General features: G+C 43.8%; 1 protein-coding gene across 2 annotated transcripts in view; it reads left to right on the forward strand.

The window, feature by feature from the left end:
- hlcs (holocarboxylase synthetase (biotin-(proprionyl-CoA-carboxylase (ATP-hydrolysing)) ligase)) overlaps window positions 1-14,412 on the forward strand; it is a 51,104-nt gene extending 36,692 nt beyond the window's left edge. For both annotated transcript variants that reach the window (XM_026181405.2, XM_026181404.2), the window contains 5 exons: window positions 3,841-3,908; window positions 5,165-5,325; window positions 8,185-8,299; window positions 12,710-12,923; window positions 13,886-14,412. In XM_026181405.2, the coding sequence (XP_026037190.2) occupies window positions 3,841-3,908; window positions 5,165-5,325; window positions 8,185-8,299; window positions 12,710-12,923; window positions 13,886-14,057 (730 nt within the window). In that variant the 3' untranslated portion in view covers window positions 14,058-14,412. The remainder of the gene's footprint in view (window positions 1-3,840; window positions 3,909-5,164; window positions 5,326-8,184; window positions 8,300-12,709; window positions 12,924-13,885) is intronic.
- Window positions 14,413-14,665: the final 253 nt, after the last annotated feature.

The following is a 14,665-nucleotide window of genomic DNA, read 5'->3' on the forward strand; positions in this document are numbered from 1 at the left end:
AACACCAGGAACAGAACTGTGGAGCTCCATAAGTGTGGCTCAGTTTGAATACAATTTGGTGCCATTTATAATTAAGAAATACAGACGATTTCTCTCTTTACTCTTAAAGTTAACAAATATGTTTTTATATTTATCTAAAAAATAAACATTTAGTCTGATTTGACGTTACAATTAAAAAAGTGTTTTTATCTGAAGAGTAAATATCTGGTTTCAGCTGTATATTTGATGATTGTCAGCACAGAGAGGGAGATGGAGGAGCAGAGAGGGAGAGAGAGAATGAGGACAGAACAGAGATGAACAAGAGCAGGTGAGACTCACATGTTAGTCAAATGGTTGTTTACCAGAAGTATCACCGTATCATAGGTCCTCATGTATCTCGTACCTAGTGTTTCTTTTTAGGTTTGCTATTTTTCCAATTCTATATTTATTAAGTTATGCAGCTTGTTTACACAACAAGGCTAAATAATTATATAAACTTTTCTCAATCTAAATAGTGGACTTTGGTAGAATTTAAAAAATAAGTGTAGTGCAGGTCTATGATGATTTTTAGTGCTACTATCATCTAGTTCTGATTCTGGTTCTGTCTTGGTTAAGTCCTCAGTAGTCCTGATTTAATTCCGGATCAGTTCTGGCTCTGGTTGAATTGGGGTTTAGTCCTCGTGTCTTGATACAGCCCTGATTTTGTTCCGCCTTGCTGCTTAATTAAAAAACTAGTTTAAGGTGTCCTGCATATGTGATATATATTTTTCCCTATATGAAGTCATTCTTTTTTTGAACAAAACTCAAAACAGAGCCAATTAATCTTTCAGTCATTTCTAACCCCCCCCCCCCCAAAAAAAAAAAAAAAATCCCACATGCATACTACCCTTTTGGGCTAAGCCCTGGGTGTTGCAAATGTCTGGCTCCGCCTCTGCCTCCAACACACATTGCCCCTGACCCCCACGGTGCCTCCTGCGAGTGGTGGGCCTACAGGAGGATGGGCCCATCTCCCTTTTATGGGCTGTGCCCGGCCGGGCCCCATGGACTAAGGCCCAGCCACCAGACACATAAGTGTTTGGTGTGAACTGTAGCCAACAGTAATGGACACATGGTTAAGGAGAGCTGTTTAAAACAAATCCCTGACTAGACATACTGACACTCTGAGGAAGGCTGTGCTTTTCAAATTTGAAATTCTGACTTTCATTTGAACGGTGAAGGGAAGCACAAGTGTAGAGCATAGATAGGACTGGAAATTTAGGCTTCAGTTCAAGATTTATTGACCATGTCCACTCCCCTTCATGGTCACATGGTCTGTTTTTCTCCTACTGGACCTAAAAACTGAACCTACCTGTGCAAACTTGCTTTTATTTAGTTCTGTCTGTTAAAACTGTTTTAACTGTGTCCTTTTGTATTGACGTGGTTCTCCTGCAGCACATTTCTGCTAAATTGAGTCCAAGTCTCATTCTCCTATTCACACACACATTCATATAGTGCTCTTATCTATATCTAATCAGACTTATCTAAAGTACACATGCACAAAGTATTTTAGAATAGAATAGAATAGCCTTTATTGTCATTGTACAGAGTACAGCGAAATTGGAGTGCCACTCCCTTGGTGCAAGATTCAATAATAAATATAAATGTAAAATATAAAAAGTACAATAAAACAATCGCAAGTACTCAAACAATAGTAAGTACAATATATACAGGATAGCAGCATAATATAATGACAGTATGAATAGCAGCATAATATAATGACAGTGACGGTATGGTGCTTATTTACTACGGTGATAGCTCTGGGAAAGAAGCTATCCCTGAATCTGTTTGTCCTGGTTTTATGTGACCTGTACCGTCGGCCTGACGGTAATAGTTCAAACAGTTGGTTGCTGGGGTGAGAGTGGTCCTTGATGATATTGCCAGCTCTGCTGAGGTACCGAGAGTTTGCAGTGACCTCCAGGCTGGGCAGAGAGCAGCCAGTGATCTTCTGGGCTGTGTTGATGACCCTCTGCAGTACTTTCCTGTCCGCAGCTGAGCACCCTGCATACCATGTTGTTATGCCGTACGTTAGGATGCTCTCTATGGTGGCTCTGTAAAATGTCACCAGCAGCCTCTCCTCCAGGTTGTTCCTCCTGAGCACTCTCAGAAAGTGGAGACGCTGCTGGGCCTTTTTAACCACCGCCGTGGTATTTGCAGTCCAGGAGAGGTCATCAGATATCTGCACGCCCAGAAACCTCATGGAGTGTACCCTCTCCACACAGTTCCCGTGAATGTAAAGTGGGGCCGGGTCTGCTCTGCCCTTCCTGAAGTCCAAGATAAGTTCTTTAGTTTTCGTGGTGTTCAGTTGGAGGTTGTTAACTGAACACCACTCAGTCAGTCTCAGTCAGTCTGTTGACCTCATCTCTGTAGTCCGACTCATCCCATTTTGCATCATTCCTTCATCATATAAATCAGCGGTCCCCAACCCCCGGGCTATGGACCGTTCCGTGAGTCATTTGGTACCGGGCTGCGAGAGTTGACACTCGGGTGTGAAATTTATGGTTTTCAGGGATTTTATTGGTTTTTATCGTTATTTTTTATCATTTTTATCGTTAACTTGGTTTCTTTGGGTCCTTTCCTATGTGTTATGAATAAATCTTCTTTGTTTTTGGTACCGGTGCTGGTTTTTTTTTTCCTTGTATGTATCCGCGAAACCTTAAAGACCAGTCCATGAAAATATTGTCAGACATAAACCGGTCTGTGGCACAAAAAAGGTTGGGGACCGCTGATATAAATGATTAGTTAACTTACGTTATTGGATTCTTCTTGGTCACTGTCCTGGATCTCAGTTTGGAGTGGCCAGGTTGGGAAAAATAAACACATTTAGTGAGATTGTTGGATTTAGTAGAGAGACTGAATTAAGAGAATTCATCATTAGTGTGACACAGAATATCACTTTCACCGATGGTCTTATAGAAAATGATTACAGCTATACAACACGCTTTACAGTAAGCTGAAGAAACGCGTCTCTGTGCACGGGCCTGCTGTGGCTCCTCTGCTGTGTTTTATCCAAAGCAGTTGGAATCAGTACAAACACACCAAGTTTCTCTGTAAGAGCGTCACACACATCTGTTCCCAGGATAACACTGGAAGTGTCATGGTTTGCTTGAGGACTCACACGCAGGACTCAGAGGCACAGTTGGTATTTATTACTGTTCCACCAGGTGTATATACAAATAGTACAGGGGTAGTGCTATATACAAAGCGGTGACAGGGAAAAGGCTCCGGGGAAATCCAGGTAGGGAAAAGACACTTGCTCCTCTTCTGACTCTCTCCTATCGTGACCAGTCTCTCTCCAAACACTCACAAAAAACAGGAATCCACTCGGGGAATGCAGGGTCGGGTCCAGGGGATCTATGTACAGAAGGAAACACGCGTTAGAGGTTTTGCGCAGGGAAACGAAAGAGAACTTGCTCAGAGCCGGGCTGCACTGACGCGAGTCACACACAACGATCCAGCGATGAGTAGAAGCCACTCCCTGGCTTAAATGCTGGCTGCACTGATGAGGCCCAGGTGTTTCCTCTTCAGAGGGGCGTGGGCCGAGGGCGTGAACCCGCCATGAGTTCCGCCCTGGCGAGAGAGAGAAAGAGACCGCTACTAGTCAGCGGCCTGCTGATCCCCTGGCCGTGACAGAAGTGTATAGATGAAACACCAGGTTTGCCCCGGTGAGCAGTTGCATTCGTTAGACGTTCACTGTGTTACTTTTGCTTCCTTGCGAGTAAAATAAACACGTTGGAACTCGCTGCTCTGTGTGTCTCACTTCATAAGAGAATTTTTGAAACATGTCCCGCAGAGACACTTTGACACATTTCTGTCTCTCCTCAGGCTGACTGTACACTTACCAAGAGACATGGGTTTACTAGTAGTAGCTACTCAACAAAGCCAGGGAAGAGGTCAGTGCATTCATTTTTTTATTTTCATTTTGTACGTAGACTACCAGTCCAACATTTGGACACACCCTCTTATTTAATGGTTTTTCTTTATTTTTACTGCTTCCACATTGTAGATACAAACTGAAGACATCAAATACATGAAGCTAGATATATAGAATAATGCAGCAAAGAGAAAATGTATAAATAACTCTGAGGAATCTAAAATATAAGACATTTAAAGTAACCCTTTGCTTTGTTCTTAATGACGTTGGGACCATCTGTTGTGTTGTGCAGCAGTCAGGTTGGTGCACAGCTGACAGGCCTATTTGACAACTGCTAGAATTCATATTATGGCAAGAACCAATCAGCTAAGTAAAGAGAAACAACAGTCCATCATTACTTTAAGAGCTGGAGGTCAGTCAGTCGGAAAACTGCTAAAACTTTGAATGTGTCCCCAAGTGGAGTCGCAAAACCATCAAGACTACGATGAAACTGTCTCACATGAGGATCGGCCCAGGAAAGGAAGACCAAGAGTCTCCTCTGCTGCTGAGGATACATTCATCCGAGTCACCAGCCTCAGGAATCACAATCACAAGCAGCAGCTCAGATCAGAGCTCAGATAGATGCCACACAGAGCAGCAGCAGACACATCTCTACATGTTCAGTGGAGACTGTGTGAATCAGGCCTTTATGGTCAAACAGCTGCTAAGAAACCACGACTAAGGAAAAGCATCATTGAAGGCAAACTGAACCAGCATGGCTACCACAGCATCCTGCAGCCACATGCCAGGACAGGACAATGAGCCCAAACACACCTCCAGGCTGTGTGAGGGCTGTTTGACCATGAAGGAGAGTGATGTCTGTGCCAGATGGCCTGGCCTCCACAGTCACCTGACCTAAACCCAGTGGAGATGGTTTGGGATGAGATGGAGCGCAGAGTGAAGGCAAAAAGGCCAACAGGTGCTCAGCATCTCTGGGAACTCCAAGACCGTTGGAAACCATTTCAGGCGACGACCTCATGGAGAGAACGCCAAGAGTGAGCAAAGCAGTAATCAAAGCAAAGGCTGGCTTTGAGAGTTATTTCACACTTGTTCATTACTGCATAATTACATATGTGTTCATTCATGATGCCTTCAGTGAGAATCTACGATGTAAACAGTGTGAAACTAAAGAAAAACATTAAATGAGAAGGTGTGTCCAAACTTCTGACTGGTAGTCTATTTCACAGTATGCTTTAGGTGTTTGGTAAAACTTGCTGCTTGTGCTTTGTGCTGTAGGTCGGGGAAGGAATGCCTGGCTCAGCCCTCTGGGTTGTGCCATGTTCACTCTGAATGTCCAGATTGAGCTGAACTCCAAGCTCGGACAGAGGATTCCCTTCCTGCAGCACCTGGTTGCTCTTGCTGTAGTGGAGGCTGTTTGCTCACTTCCTGGATATCAGGTATCCCAATATCTCCATAATAACATTAAGACATCCAACTGTTTAGCAGTCCATGTTCTTATTACAGCATTACTACCAGTTAATGTCACTGTATTAAAAGCATTTTATTCGAAGCACTGCAGCGTTACGGCCTTTTTCCTGCTTAGATGTTCTTCTATTGTTCTAAAAGATGATTGTGCCCTTACTGTAAGTTTTATTTTATTCATTCTTTTAGGTTTTTCCTCATATGCCCTGTGTTTGTTCCCCCATCATTAGCCTAGTATTTACCCAAAAGTTGATTCTGTTCATCAGGACGTTTTCAGTGGGAGAAACATTTCATCATCATCCAGGTGACGTCTTCAGTCTCAGCTGACTGCAGGTTTCCAATCTTATAAACAGGACATTTGCATAATGACTGAAACCAGCACCACTGAATGAACTGTGATTGATCATTAATATGCAAATTATCATGGACATTGATCAACAACCACTGATCAAAGCCCATGAGTCCCATTCACAGAGAGTTGGGCAATGACTGCAATCACAGCATGTAAGATGGTGACAGATGTACCCTTAGGTAGGGCTGCTCAATTAATCGAATTTTAATCACGATTACGATCTGGGCTTTCAACGATCATTAAAAATGACTGAGCCGATTATTAGCCCCTCCCTCATTTATCCGCGACACCTTAAAGGCCGGTCCGTGAAAATATTGTCGGGCATAAACCGTCCGTGGCGCAAAAAAGGTTGGAGACCGCTGATTAAGAGGACCCGAGGGAAGCTCGGAAAGCTAAGCAGGAGTTATTTGGAGAGTGACTGCCGTTGGTTGAAAATAGAGTTTAAAAAAAAAAACTTCAGTGGTGTTGCACACTATGTTATATTATTTTTTTAAAGTCATTGTTAGCCCTTTAAAGCCGGTCAGAGCAGCACGCTCCGTTTTGCGTAACTACTGTTAAATCCCTGTAGAACCTGAACCGTGTAAGCTAGCGCAATAATTTGTTTTGCATATGAAACCGGAGGAGTTGTACTTACATCTGATGCCATCAGCTTGTCCTCGGTCACGGTTTCGTTCCACATATAGCTTTGAAAAAATTGCATAAAAAGCACTTGCAGGAACAAAAACATAATATTCCAGAAACACGCTTTGCCGTTCCTATCAGCTGTTCGTAACACTTCCCACAGTGAAATGATGCACATGCTGTTTTCTTTGCAAATTTGCATCATAGGATTGTTTTGTTTTTCCTGCAGTATATAAAAATTGCTGTATCTCCAAAATAAAACTATGAAGACACTCAAAATAAATTTCCTGTGGTGGGAAATTATTTTTTGCAACTTTATTGTATTTAAAGTTTTGAGGGATAAACCTCTTAAACTTCTCCAAGTAGAAATATATGTAAAAACAAAAACGATTTTCAATTTTTTTTGTAGTTTATTGCACTTTTTTGCAATTAATGTAATTACTATGGACTTAATGCATACATATTATTAAAATATGGGCTATAACTTCAATTCAATTCAATTTTATTTATATAGCGCCAAATCACAACAAAAGTCGCCTCAAGGCGCTTCATAGATACAGAGAAAAACCCAACAATCATATGACCCCCTATGAGCAAGCACTTTGGCGACAGTGGGAAGGAAAAACTCCCTTTTAACAGGAAGAAACCTCCGGCAGAACCAGGCTCAGGGAGGGGCGGCCATCTGCTGCGACCGGTTGGGGTGAGAGAAGGAAGACAGGATAAAGACATGCTGTGGAAGAGAGACAGAGGTTAATAACAGATATGATTCAATGCAGAGAGGTCTATTAATACATAGTGAGTGAGAAAGGTGTATAACAGTTGTATTGATGTATAGCAACTTGAAATGCTCCCACAAATGGCACTACAGCATGTACAAAAAAAATATATATATAAGCTCTGGTGGACTTGGTTCTATAGTAGGTCTTAAAGGGTTAAATAAATATCGTCAAATAATCGTGATCTCAATTTCAGTGAAAATAATCGTGATTATCATTTTTGCCATAATCGAGCAGCCCTACCCTTAGGCCCCCTCTTCCATTCAGAGATGGTCTTTCCCTTTTCTCATAAATGGCCTCCTTGACTCCGCCCTCAAACCAGCGTTCCTCCCTGTCCAGGATGTTACATCCTCATCATTGAAAGAGTGTCCACTGGCCTGTAGCTGTAAACAGGCTGCAGAGTCCTGGCCTGACGAGGTGGCTCTTCTGTGTTGTGGCGTCCTCTTAGCCAGAGGTTGTTTGGTTTCCCCGATGTATAAATCCTGGCAATCCTCCTGCACTTAACAGCGTACACTATGTTACTCTGTTTGTGTCGGTGTTTGGAAGAAATGTGTCTCAGCTGTTCCGATACTCCTGACATGTACGGGATCACTACGGGTTTTCACTTACGCAGCAGTTGTAGCGTCCTGATGACACCCAGTTTGTGCTCCAGTGGATGTGGAGTCAAACCTTAAATACTGATCCGTATGCGTAGGTTGATCAAGGAACTGACCTCCCAGCCCATCGTTCCTTCAGTGGTGCTAGTTTCAGTCCTTGTGCAAATGTCCTGTTTATAAGGTTGGAAACCTGCAGTCAGCTGAGACTGAAGACGTCACCTGATGATGAAACATTTCTCCCACTGAAAACATCCAGATGGACAGAATCAACCTTTTGGGAGAGCATGCATGAAGACAGCCTAGTATTTACCTCATAATGGAAATTAACATATCCAAGCATGGTCATTAACATGCAATTACTTGGTACCATAACCTTGTTAATCACATGGAAATGTTATTAGACTATTTTCACACATTTTGAAGTATAATAAAGATCATTGTGTTGGTATTAAAGTACATGTAAGATAGATGACGTTTAACCTCCTGTAGGACATAGATCTGAGGGTGAAGTGGCCCAATGACATCTACTACGGTAACCTGATGAAGCTCGGAGGAGTGCTGGTGACTTCCACAGTACTGGGATCAACTTTTCATCTGCTCATAGGTGACAATCTGCACGGTTCAACGGACACATTTCACTCATATCAACATGAAGCCGTTCCTCACATGGCTAAACTAACATGCTCATTTTAAACTTGTTAACATAAGAGAGTACCTTAATGTAGCAGTATACAAAGTTTTATATGAGAATGGGCGTCTGATTGGTTAAAACCGATGAGGAGAAATCCTAGTGTACATTTATTCTGCCTTCGTTGGCGCCCCGAGGTGGTCCCAGCCTCTCAGCAATCCTGAAGAGCAGCACCTAAAAGGGAAGGCCCCTACTCTGCTACACGGGTACTAGATGTTTTTCCCTGTTCTCTCACCTTTCACCTAATCACTTCTCACATCTTAGTTAGCATGAAGGCCACCCTGGCTGAGATACTGGATACTGTTTTTGTCTCACGCCGTCCCGATGACCCACCTTATCATAGGACTTTGTGTCCCTTCACCTTGAAGCTTCTTCACTGTCGCCATTTCTAACTAAACACTGTCTAGACATCTAAATTCTTAAGCTGTTCACTATAACACCAAATAGTCCCTCCTCTTACACCTGTTAAGGTGTAAACCTTTATCTCACACATTGTCTTCCCCTTTCCATTTTCCAGGGCATCTGTGGTGCCCTGGAGCTTCAAACCTTCAACACTACACTTGCTTTTGCCCTCAGAGGCCTTTACTCCCTCCTGTTACACCTACTCTTCCTCGTCACCCTCTGACTCCTCCTCCACTCGGAACAATGGCAACTGTTATGATGTAGAGTTCTTCTCCTTAGACAAAACAGCTACGATCAACCTATCCGATAGCCGTCCAGCTCATGGAATACAACAACAATCACAGGAAAGTGGAATAGCTAGAAAGCACGCTATTTATACTAACAAGGACATGCAGGGGTTTACGCGTTTCTGTCGGCTGTCTGTCGCCGGTTCGGTTTCTGCCAGATTAGTCCTCACCTCGCCCAAAGTTCGCTAGGGTGGTTGTGCAGGTACACAGTGTGTCAGGTGGTACCAATTAGCTCCAGCTTTACCTGGACTGCATGGGTTCTACATTGAATCACCTCATAGGTCCAGTCCTGGGTTCAAGCCACTTTCTCTTGTGAACTTTCACCCATGCCCACTCACCAACCTTTACTGCTCATTTGGAGTTGCCTCGGGCTCAGCCAGCTGCACCTGCTTAGACAAAACTCTGGTCAGTTTAGTCAACGCTGTCGTATGTTCATCACGACTCACCTGCCAGACATCCAGAGAGGGCATATGACCTCCCTCTCATGGTGGGCCAGGGCAGGGAGGTTCTCATTGACATGAGAGCAATGGGGAGAGAGTCCACCCACATCAGTCTAGTTCCATAAGAGAAATCAAGAATCTTTCTCTTCAGAGTCTTATTTGCCCTTTCCACCAGCCTTTGTGAGGCAGGATAGCAAACGGCCCTGAAACTGTGTTATACCTCGAGCCTTTTCTACCCCTGCCAGTTCTTTATTTGAGAAATACGAGGCATCATCAGAGCATATGCTCCTCGGGACCCCAGACCAGGGTATTAACTTGTTTTTCAGCCACTTCACTACAGTCTGTGCTGATTCATTTTTGCATGATACTGCTTCCACCCAGCTTGTGAACTTTTCCACCATCACCAGAAAGTACCTGACCCACTCCCACATCAGTGAAGTCAATTGTGATATCTTGAAGTGGAGCCTCTGAGACTGGAAACCTTACCACTGGGCATTTGTAGGGCGCCCTTGGGTTGTGCTCATTGCATGTGTGACAGCCCGTGACCTAGTTCATCGGTCCCCAACCTTTTTTGCGCCACGGACCGGTTTATGCCCGACAATATTTTCACAGACCGGCCTTTAAGGTGTCGCGGATAAATACAACAAAATAAAACTAGTACCGGTACCAAAAAAAAGAAGATTTATTCATAGATCTAGAATGGCATCTGATTGGGGAACCTTGGCCTTGGCGCTCCTTCATACTGTCTCTGGTTGGACACTCCTGCTCCTCTGCCTGTGAATGGGTTTGGAAAAGAGGGATAAGGCTCCTGAGGCCCTGTTGTGCCTGATTTGGCATTAGAGAGGACCTTCACACACTACAGACTGCCTGGATTGCATTATTGGAGTTATGTTGTGCACCTGTATGCCTTTCCTACAGGGTGGCAGCCCATTTTAAGCACTCCAGCATCCCTTTGTGTTATTTCCTTTTTTATGTCTCCGATAGTCTGTCAATTGGGCATTCCTTCCTTAGAACTCCCACAGGTGATCCCATTACAGGTTGAATAGTATAGCGTATCCTTCTCATGACCCGATGCTGGCTTCCTTTAGTAGTTAATGTGTGGTGTCTCTCCCCTCCAACTTACTCAGCAGGGCCCTCAGGTCTCCACCTCCGTAGGTGTCTCCCATCGTCTCTCCCTCTAGGGTGGTCTGAGGCTCCTCCTCCCACTGGGGGAAATTTGGAAGGTAGGCCTCAATGTCTCTTTGGGGAACATACAGCAGGCCTCTTCCATCTACTACTCGTAGTGGCAGTTGGGTTATTGGTATTGATTCCCCGCCTTGACCTCTCGGTCACATCCTACGAGTCTGGGGTGGAGATCTCTCAAATGTGAGCTGGGACCCCTCTGCACCACTCATTGGTGGAGGAGTGAATACCCCTGTGAAGTCTCCCACTAGTGTACCCTGAATCTGGGTTGTTGGTTGTTTCCTTCAAGTCGTGTGGATCCTCCTCCAATTTTCCACTTGTCTTGGATCTCGTCCTCCAATCTGAGTCCTCCTGTAGGGCTGACCCTTAATATGCAGCCTGTCGATGGCATGGAGGGCGTGCTGGCACTGGTTTGTGCTTCGTGGATAATCTTTTTGGTGTGCAGTCCGAGGGGGCTTGTGAACTCCCGGTGCTAAGTGATCCTTCTTGTTTCAAGGTAAGCTCAGCAATGGCCTGCTTCAGTTCATTCACCTGCCAAGTGGATTGAATTACCACCTTTACCCCTGTGTCTGCCATTTCTGTCACTTCCCTGTGAAGTGTAGCATTTGCCTTCTGATCCGAAGCCTCATCTAGATCCAGGACGCCAGTCTTTACTTGGAACAGTGGGGGTACTGCCCCCAGCATCAGCACAAGGGGGCGGCGTTGTGAGCAAAGCAGGTAGAGTCTGGCCGCGCTCCTTTTTCTTCAGAGTTCCCTTCTCCACCTTTCTGTTGCTTTTTCTTTCATTTCTTCGCTTACTTCCCTGCTGTGTGTGTGTGTGTGTCTCTTATGGTCTTTGCCGATCATTTTCAAACTGGTTTGGCTGGAAATAACCATTCCTGTTTATGTGGTTTCTTTGGTCCTCACAGCTTGGTTGATTTATTTGTTCGACACTGCAAGGAGTTTACACTAGCTACCCAGTACACACTGTGCACATCCTTGTTTTGTTTTTTTGCAGAGGATGGGGCATCCCCGGTTGTCACAGCTGACACAATGCAAAGTCAGTTAAAGAATAAAATGTTACAATCCTAGCAGAACGGACAGTAAGGTTTTATCAGGGAAAACATTGGTATGCTGGCCCTTTGCTACTATTGTACCAAAACACCACTATTCTAGCTTCTTGGAGTTCATCTTTTATAAACAATGCCTGAATGACCCCCTCATTTCTGCACCAAAGTCACTGCAGATCAGTGGTGTTCGATACAGCTCTGTTGTATTCTCATCTCTGCTTTAAGGAATTTGTTTTTGCAAAGAAATTATAATCTGTTGAATAAAACGGCATGAAAATAACGTACACATTGGTGACCATAGAAAACAAGCAGCAGAATTTATACCTACATTTCTGCTGTATATTCACATATCACACATTCTATCCAGTTAAACATTTTTGCGTCCTCACCTTGGGCCTGAAATTGCTTACAGTGTGTTCACTCATTGGTGCATGTTAAATGTTAAAGTTCACGATAGTACGATTGGACTGAAATTGTTTGGCTTGTTTGGAGGAAAGCCTCTTTTCTCAAAAATGAACTTGGTAGCATGGCTTGGGTTTGCATCTGAATAAACCAGAAGATTTCTGGAACAATGTCCTTTTATAGTAACACGAATTCTGTTAGCACAGCGTGGGGAGGTGATGGTTTGGGCTTTTGCTGCAGTCCACCATGAGATATCATATTTAACTGTAAAACAGCAAAGTATTCTGCAGTCAGATGTGAGGCCATCTGTCTGACAGCTAAAGTTTGCCAAAATCGGATTGTCTAGCATAACAAAGATCCCTCAAGTACAGCAGCAACTCTATAACATAGTGGCTAAAGAGGAAAAAAATCAAGGTGCAATAATGACTCAGAGTAAAAGTCAAAATCACGATCCTGATCAAAACGCTGTGGAGGAACCTCGAGAGCTGTGCATGGATGAATGTGCACAAACCCAGGTTATTTCAGAATATTGTAATTATCTCTTAAACGTGTTCTTCCCTACAGGCTGTGGGTTTAATGTGACAAACAGCAACCCAACAGTGTGCATCAATGACCTGATCCAGTCGTACAACTTACAGCACAACTGCAGCCTGCAGCCGCTCAGCTGTGCCCAGCTCATCGCGAGAACTGTCAACTGCCTGGAGGCCCTTATTGACAACTTCCAGCAAGGAGGCCCAGAGTCTGTCCTGCCCACGTACTACAAGAGATGGCTCCACAGGTGTGTAACGTAGACAACTCTTGATGCTTTGAACTAAGATTTCACTTTTACTTAGAATCACACACTTTCTTTTAGCAACATGGGAACAAGGATTTAATGGGCGATTTTCAGTGTAGAGATGCACTGACCGGATTCAAATCAAGTATCCTTATGATACCACTTCCTATTTTTGCTTTTACTGACCCAGTCTCTAATACGGGGAAACTGTAATGTCATATATCTCTCTAATTACAAATTACATAATATTTAACAATCTCTTGTGTGGATACAAATTGAGGTAATTAAATGTGTTCTCTTTATCTTGTGATTAAATCTCATTCAGTCATATTTAACTTTCTTTTTCTGATTCGCCTGTTAATAGACTTTTAATCTTTTATGTACATGTATCCTCAAACGCTACTAAAATGCAGTCAAATCTAATTTATATTCCATTGTGCATTCAGAAGTACATAAATGGTAAATGGCCTGTATTTATATAGCGCTTTACTAGTCCCTAAGGACCCCAAAGCGCTTCACATATCCAGTCATCCACCCATTCACACACTGGTGATGGCAGCTACATTGTAGCCACAGCCACCCTGGGGCGCACTGACAGAGGCGAGGCTGCCGGACACTGGCGCCACCGGGCCCTCTGACCACCACCAGTAGGCAACGGGTGAAGTGTCTTGCCCAAGGACACAACAACCGAGACTGTCCAAGCCGGGGCTCGAACCGGCAACCTTCCGATTACAAGGCGAACTCCCAACTCTTGAGCCACGATCGCCCCACGAAGCATAACATGAACAAAACTGTGTAAAAGAAAAATGGCACATAAAATCCTGAAACAGATGATGTTTTGTTTTTCATGTAAGAGTAAAGTGGCTCTGGAGTTGGGTTTTAACCACTGTTCAACTTAATTAAGTTTACTAGACCCCACATTCACATTTAAACTGTAAAAACTGCTCTCTTTGTTCTGACCTCAGTGGAACCTGGGTGCGTCTCTGGAGTGAGGACGGCCCAGAGGTTCAGGTGATGGGTCTGGACCACAACGGTTTCCTCCAGGTGCACAGCAAGGAGCAGGGTGTGGTCTCAGTGGAGCCGGATGGAAACTCGTTTGATATGCTGAAGAATCTGGTGGTCATCAAAACACATTAGGACCAAATTCATAAAGCACAGACTCATTGTGTGTGTGTGTGTGTGTGTGTGTGTGTGTGTGTGTGTGTGTGTGTGTGTACTGGACCATGTTAACCAGATGTTTTTATGTTGGTCAGGTTACTTGTTCAGAAACATACAATAGTGACAAAGACAGAAAAAACATGCAGAGATCTCTGCATTGGTAATGACTGGTGTGCTGGTCTGGGACTACTAAATGATGTTAATGTCTTACAATGTATATTCATTTTGTCTTTCAAAATAAATCTTGTACCCGTCACTAGAATGATTCCATGAAAACAGTGAGCAGTGCGATTTGGACTGTTGCTATTTTCAGCAAAATAAAGATTTCCACACACGTTTTTTTGTCATTTCCCTGGTTAGACCCTTTTTTCTGTAATCATGATTTTCAGGGGAAGCTTCAAATGTTCCGACATATGGAGGACCCTGGAGTGTCCTGAAAGGCCTGAGGATAAAGATGTGTTGAAAAGTCTAGCAAGTCACTGACAAAGCTTTTCTTTGGATGTTAGCTGCTTTTTGTTCGTTTTTTTTGATCCCCCACTGCTTCAGTAACTGCTTCAGGATCTGGGAAGGCCATTCCAGGACTGTCA

This window comes from Astatotilapia calliptera, chromosome 10, assembly GCF_964374335.1.
Source record: "Astatotilapia calliptera chromosome 10, fAstCal68.1, whole genome shotgun sequence".
In the NCBI taxonomy this organism is placed as follows: Eukaryota; Metazoa; Chordata; class Actinopteri; order Cichliformes; family Cichlidae; genus Astatotilapia; species Astatotilapia calliptera.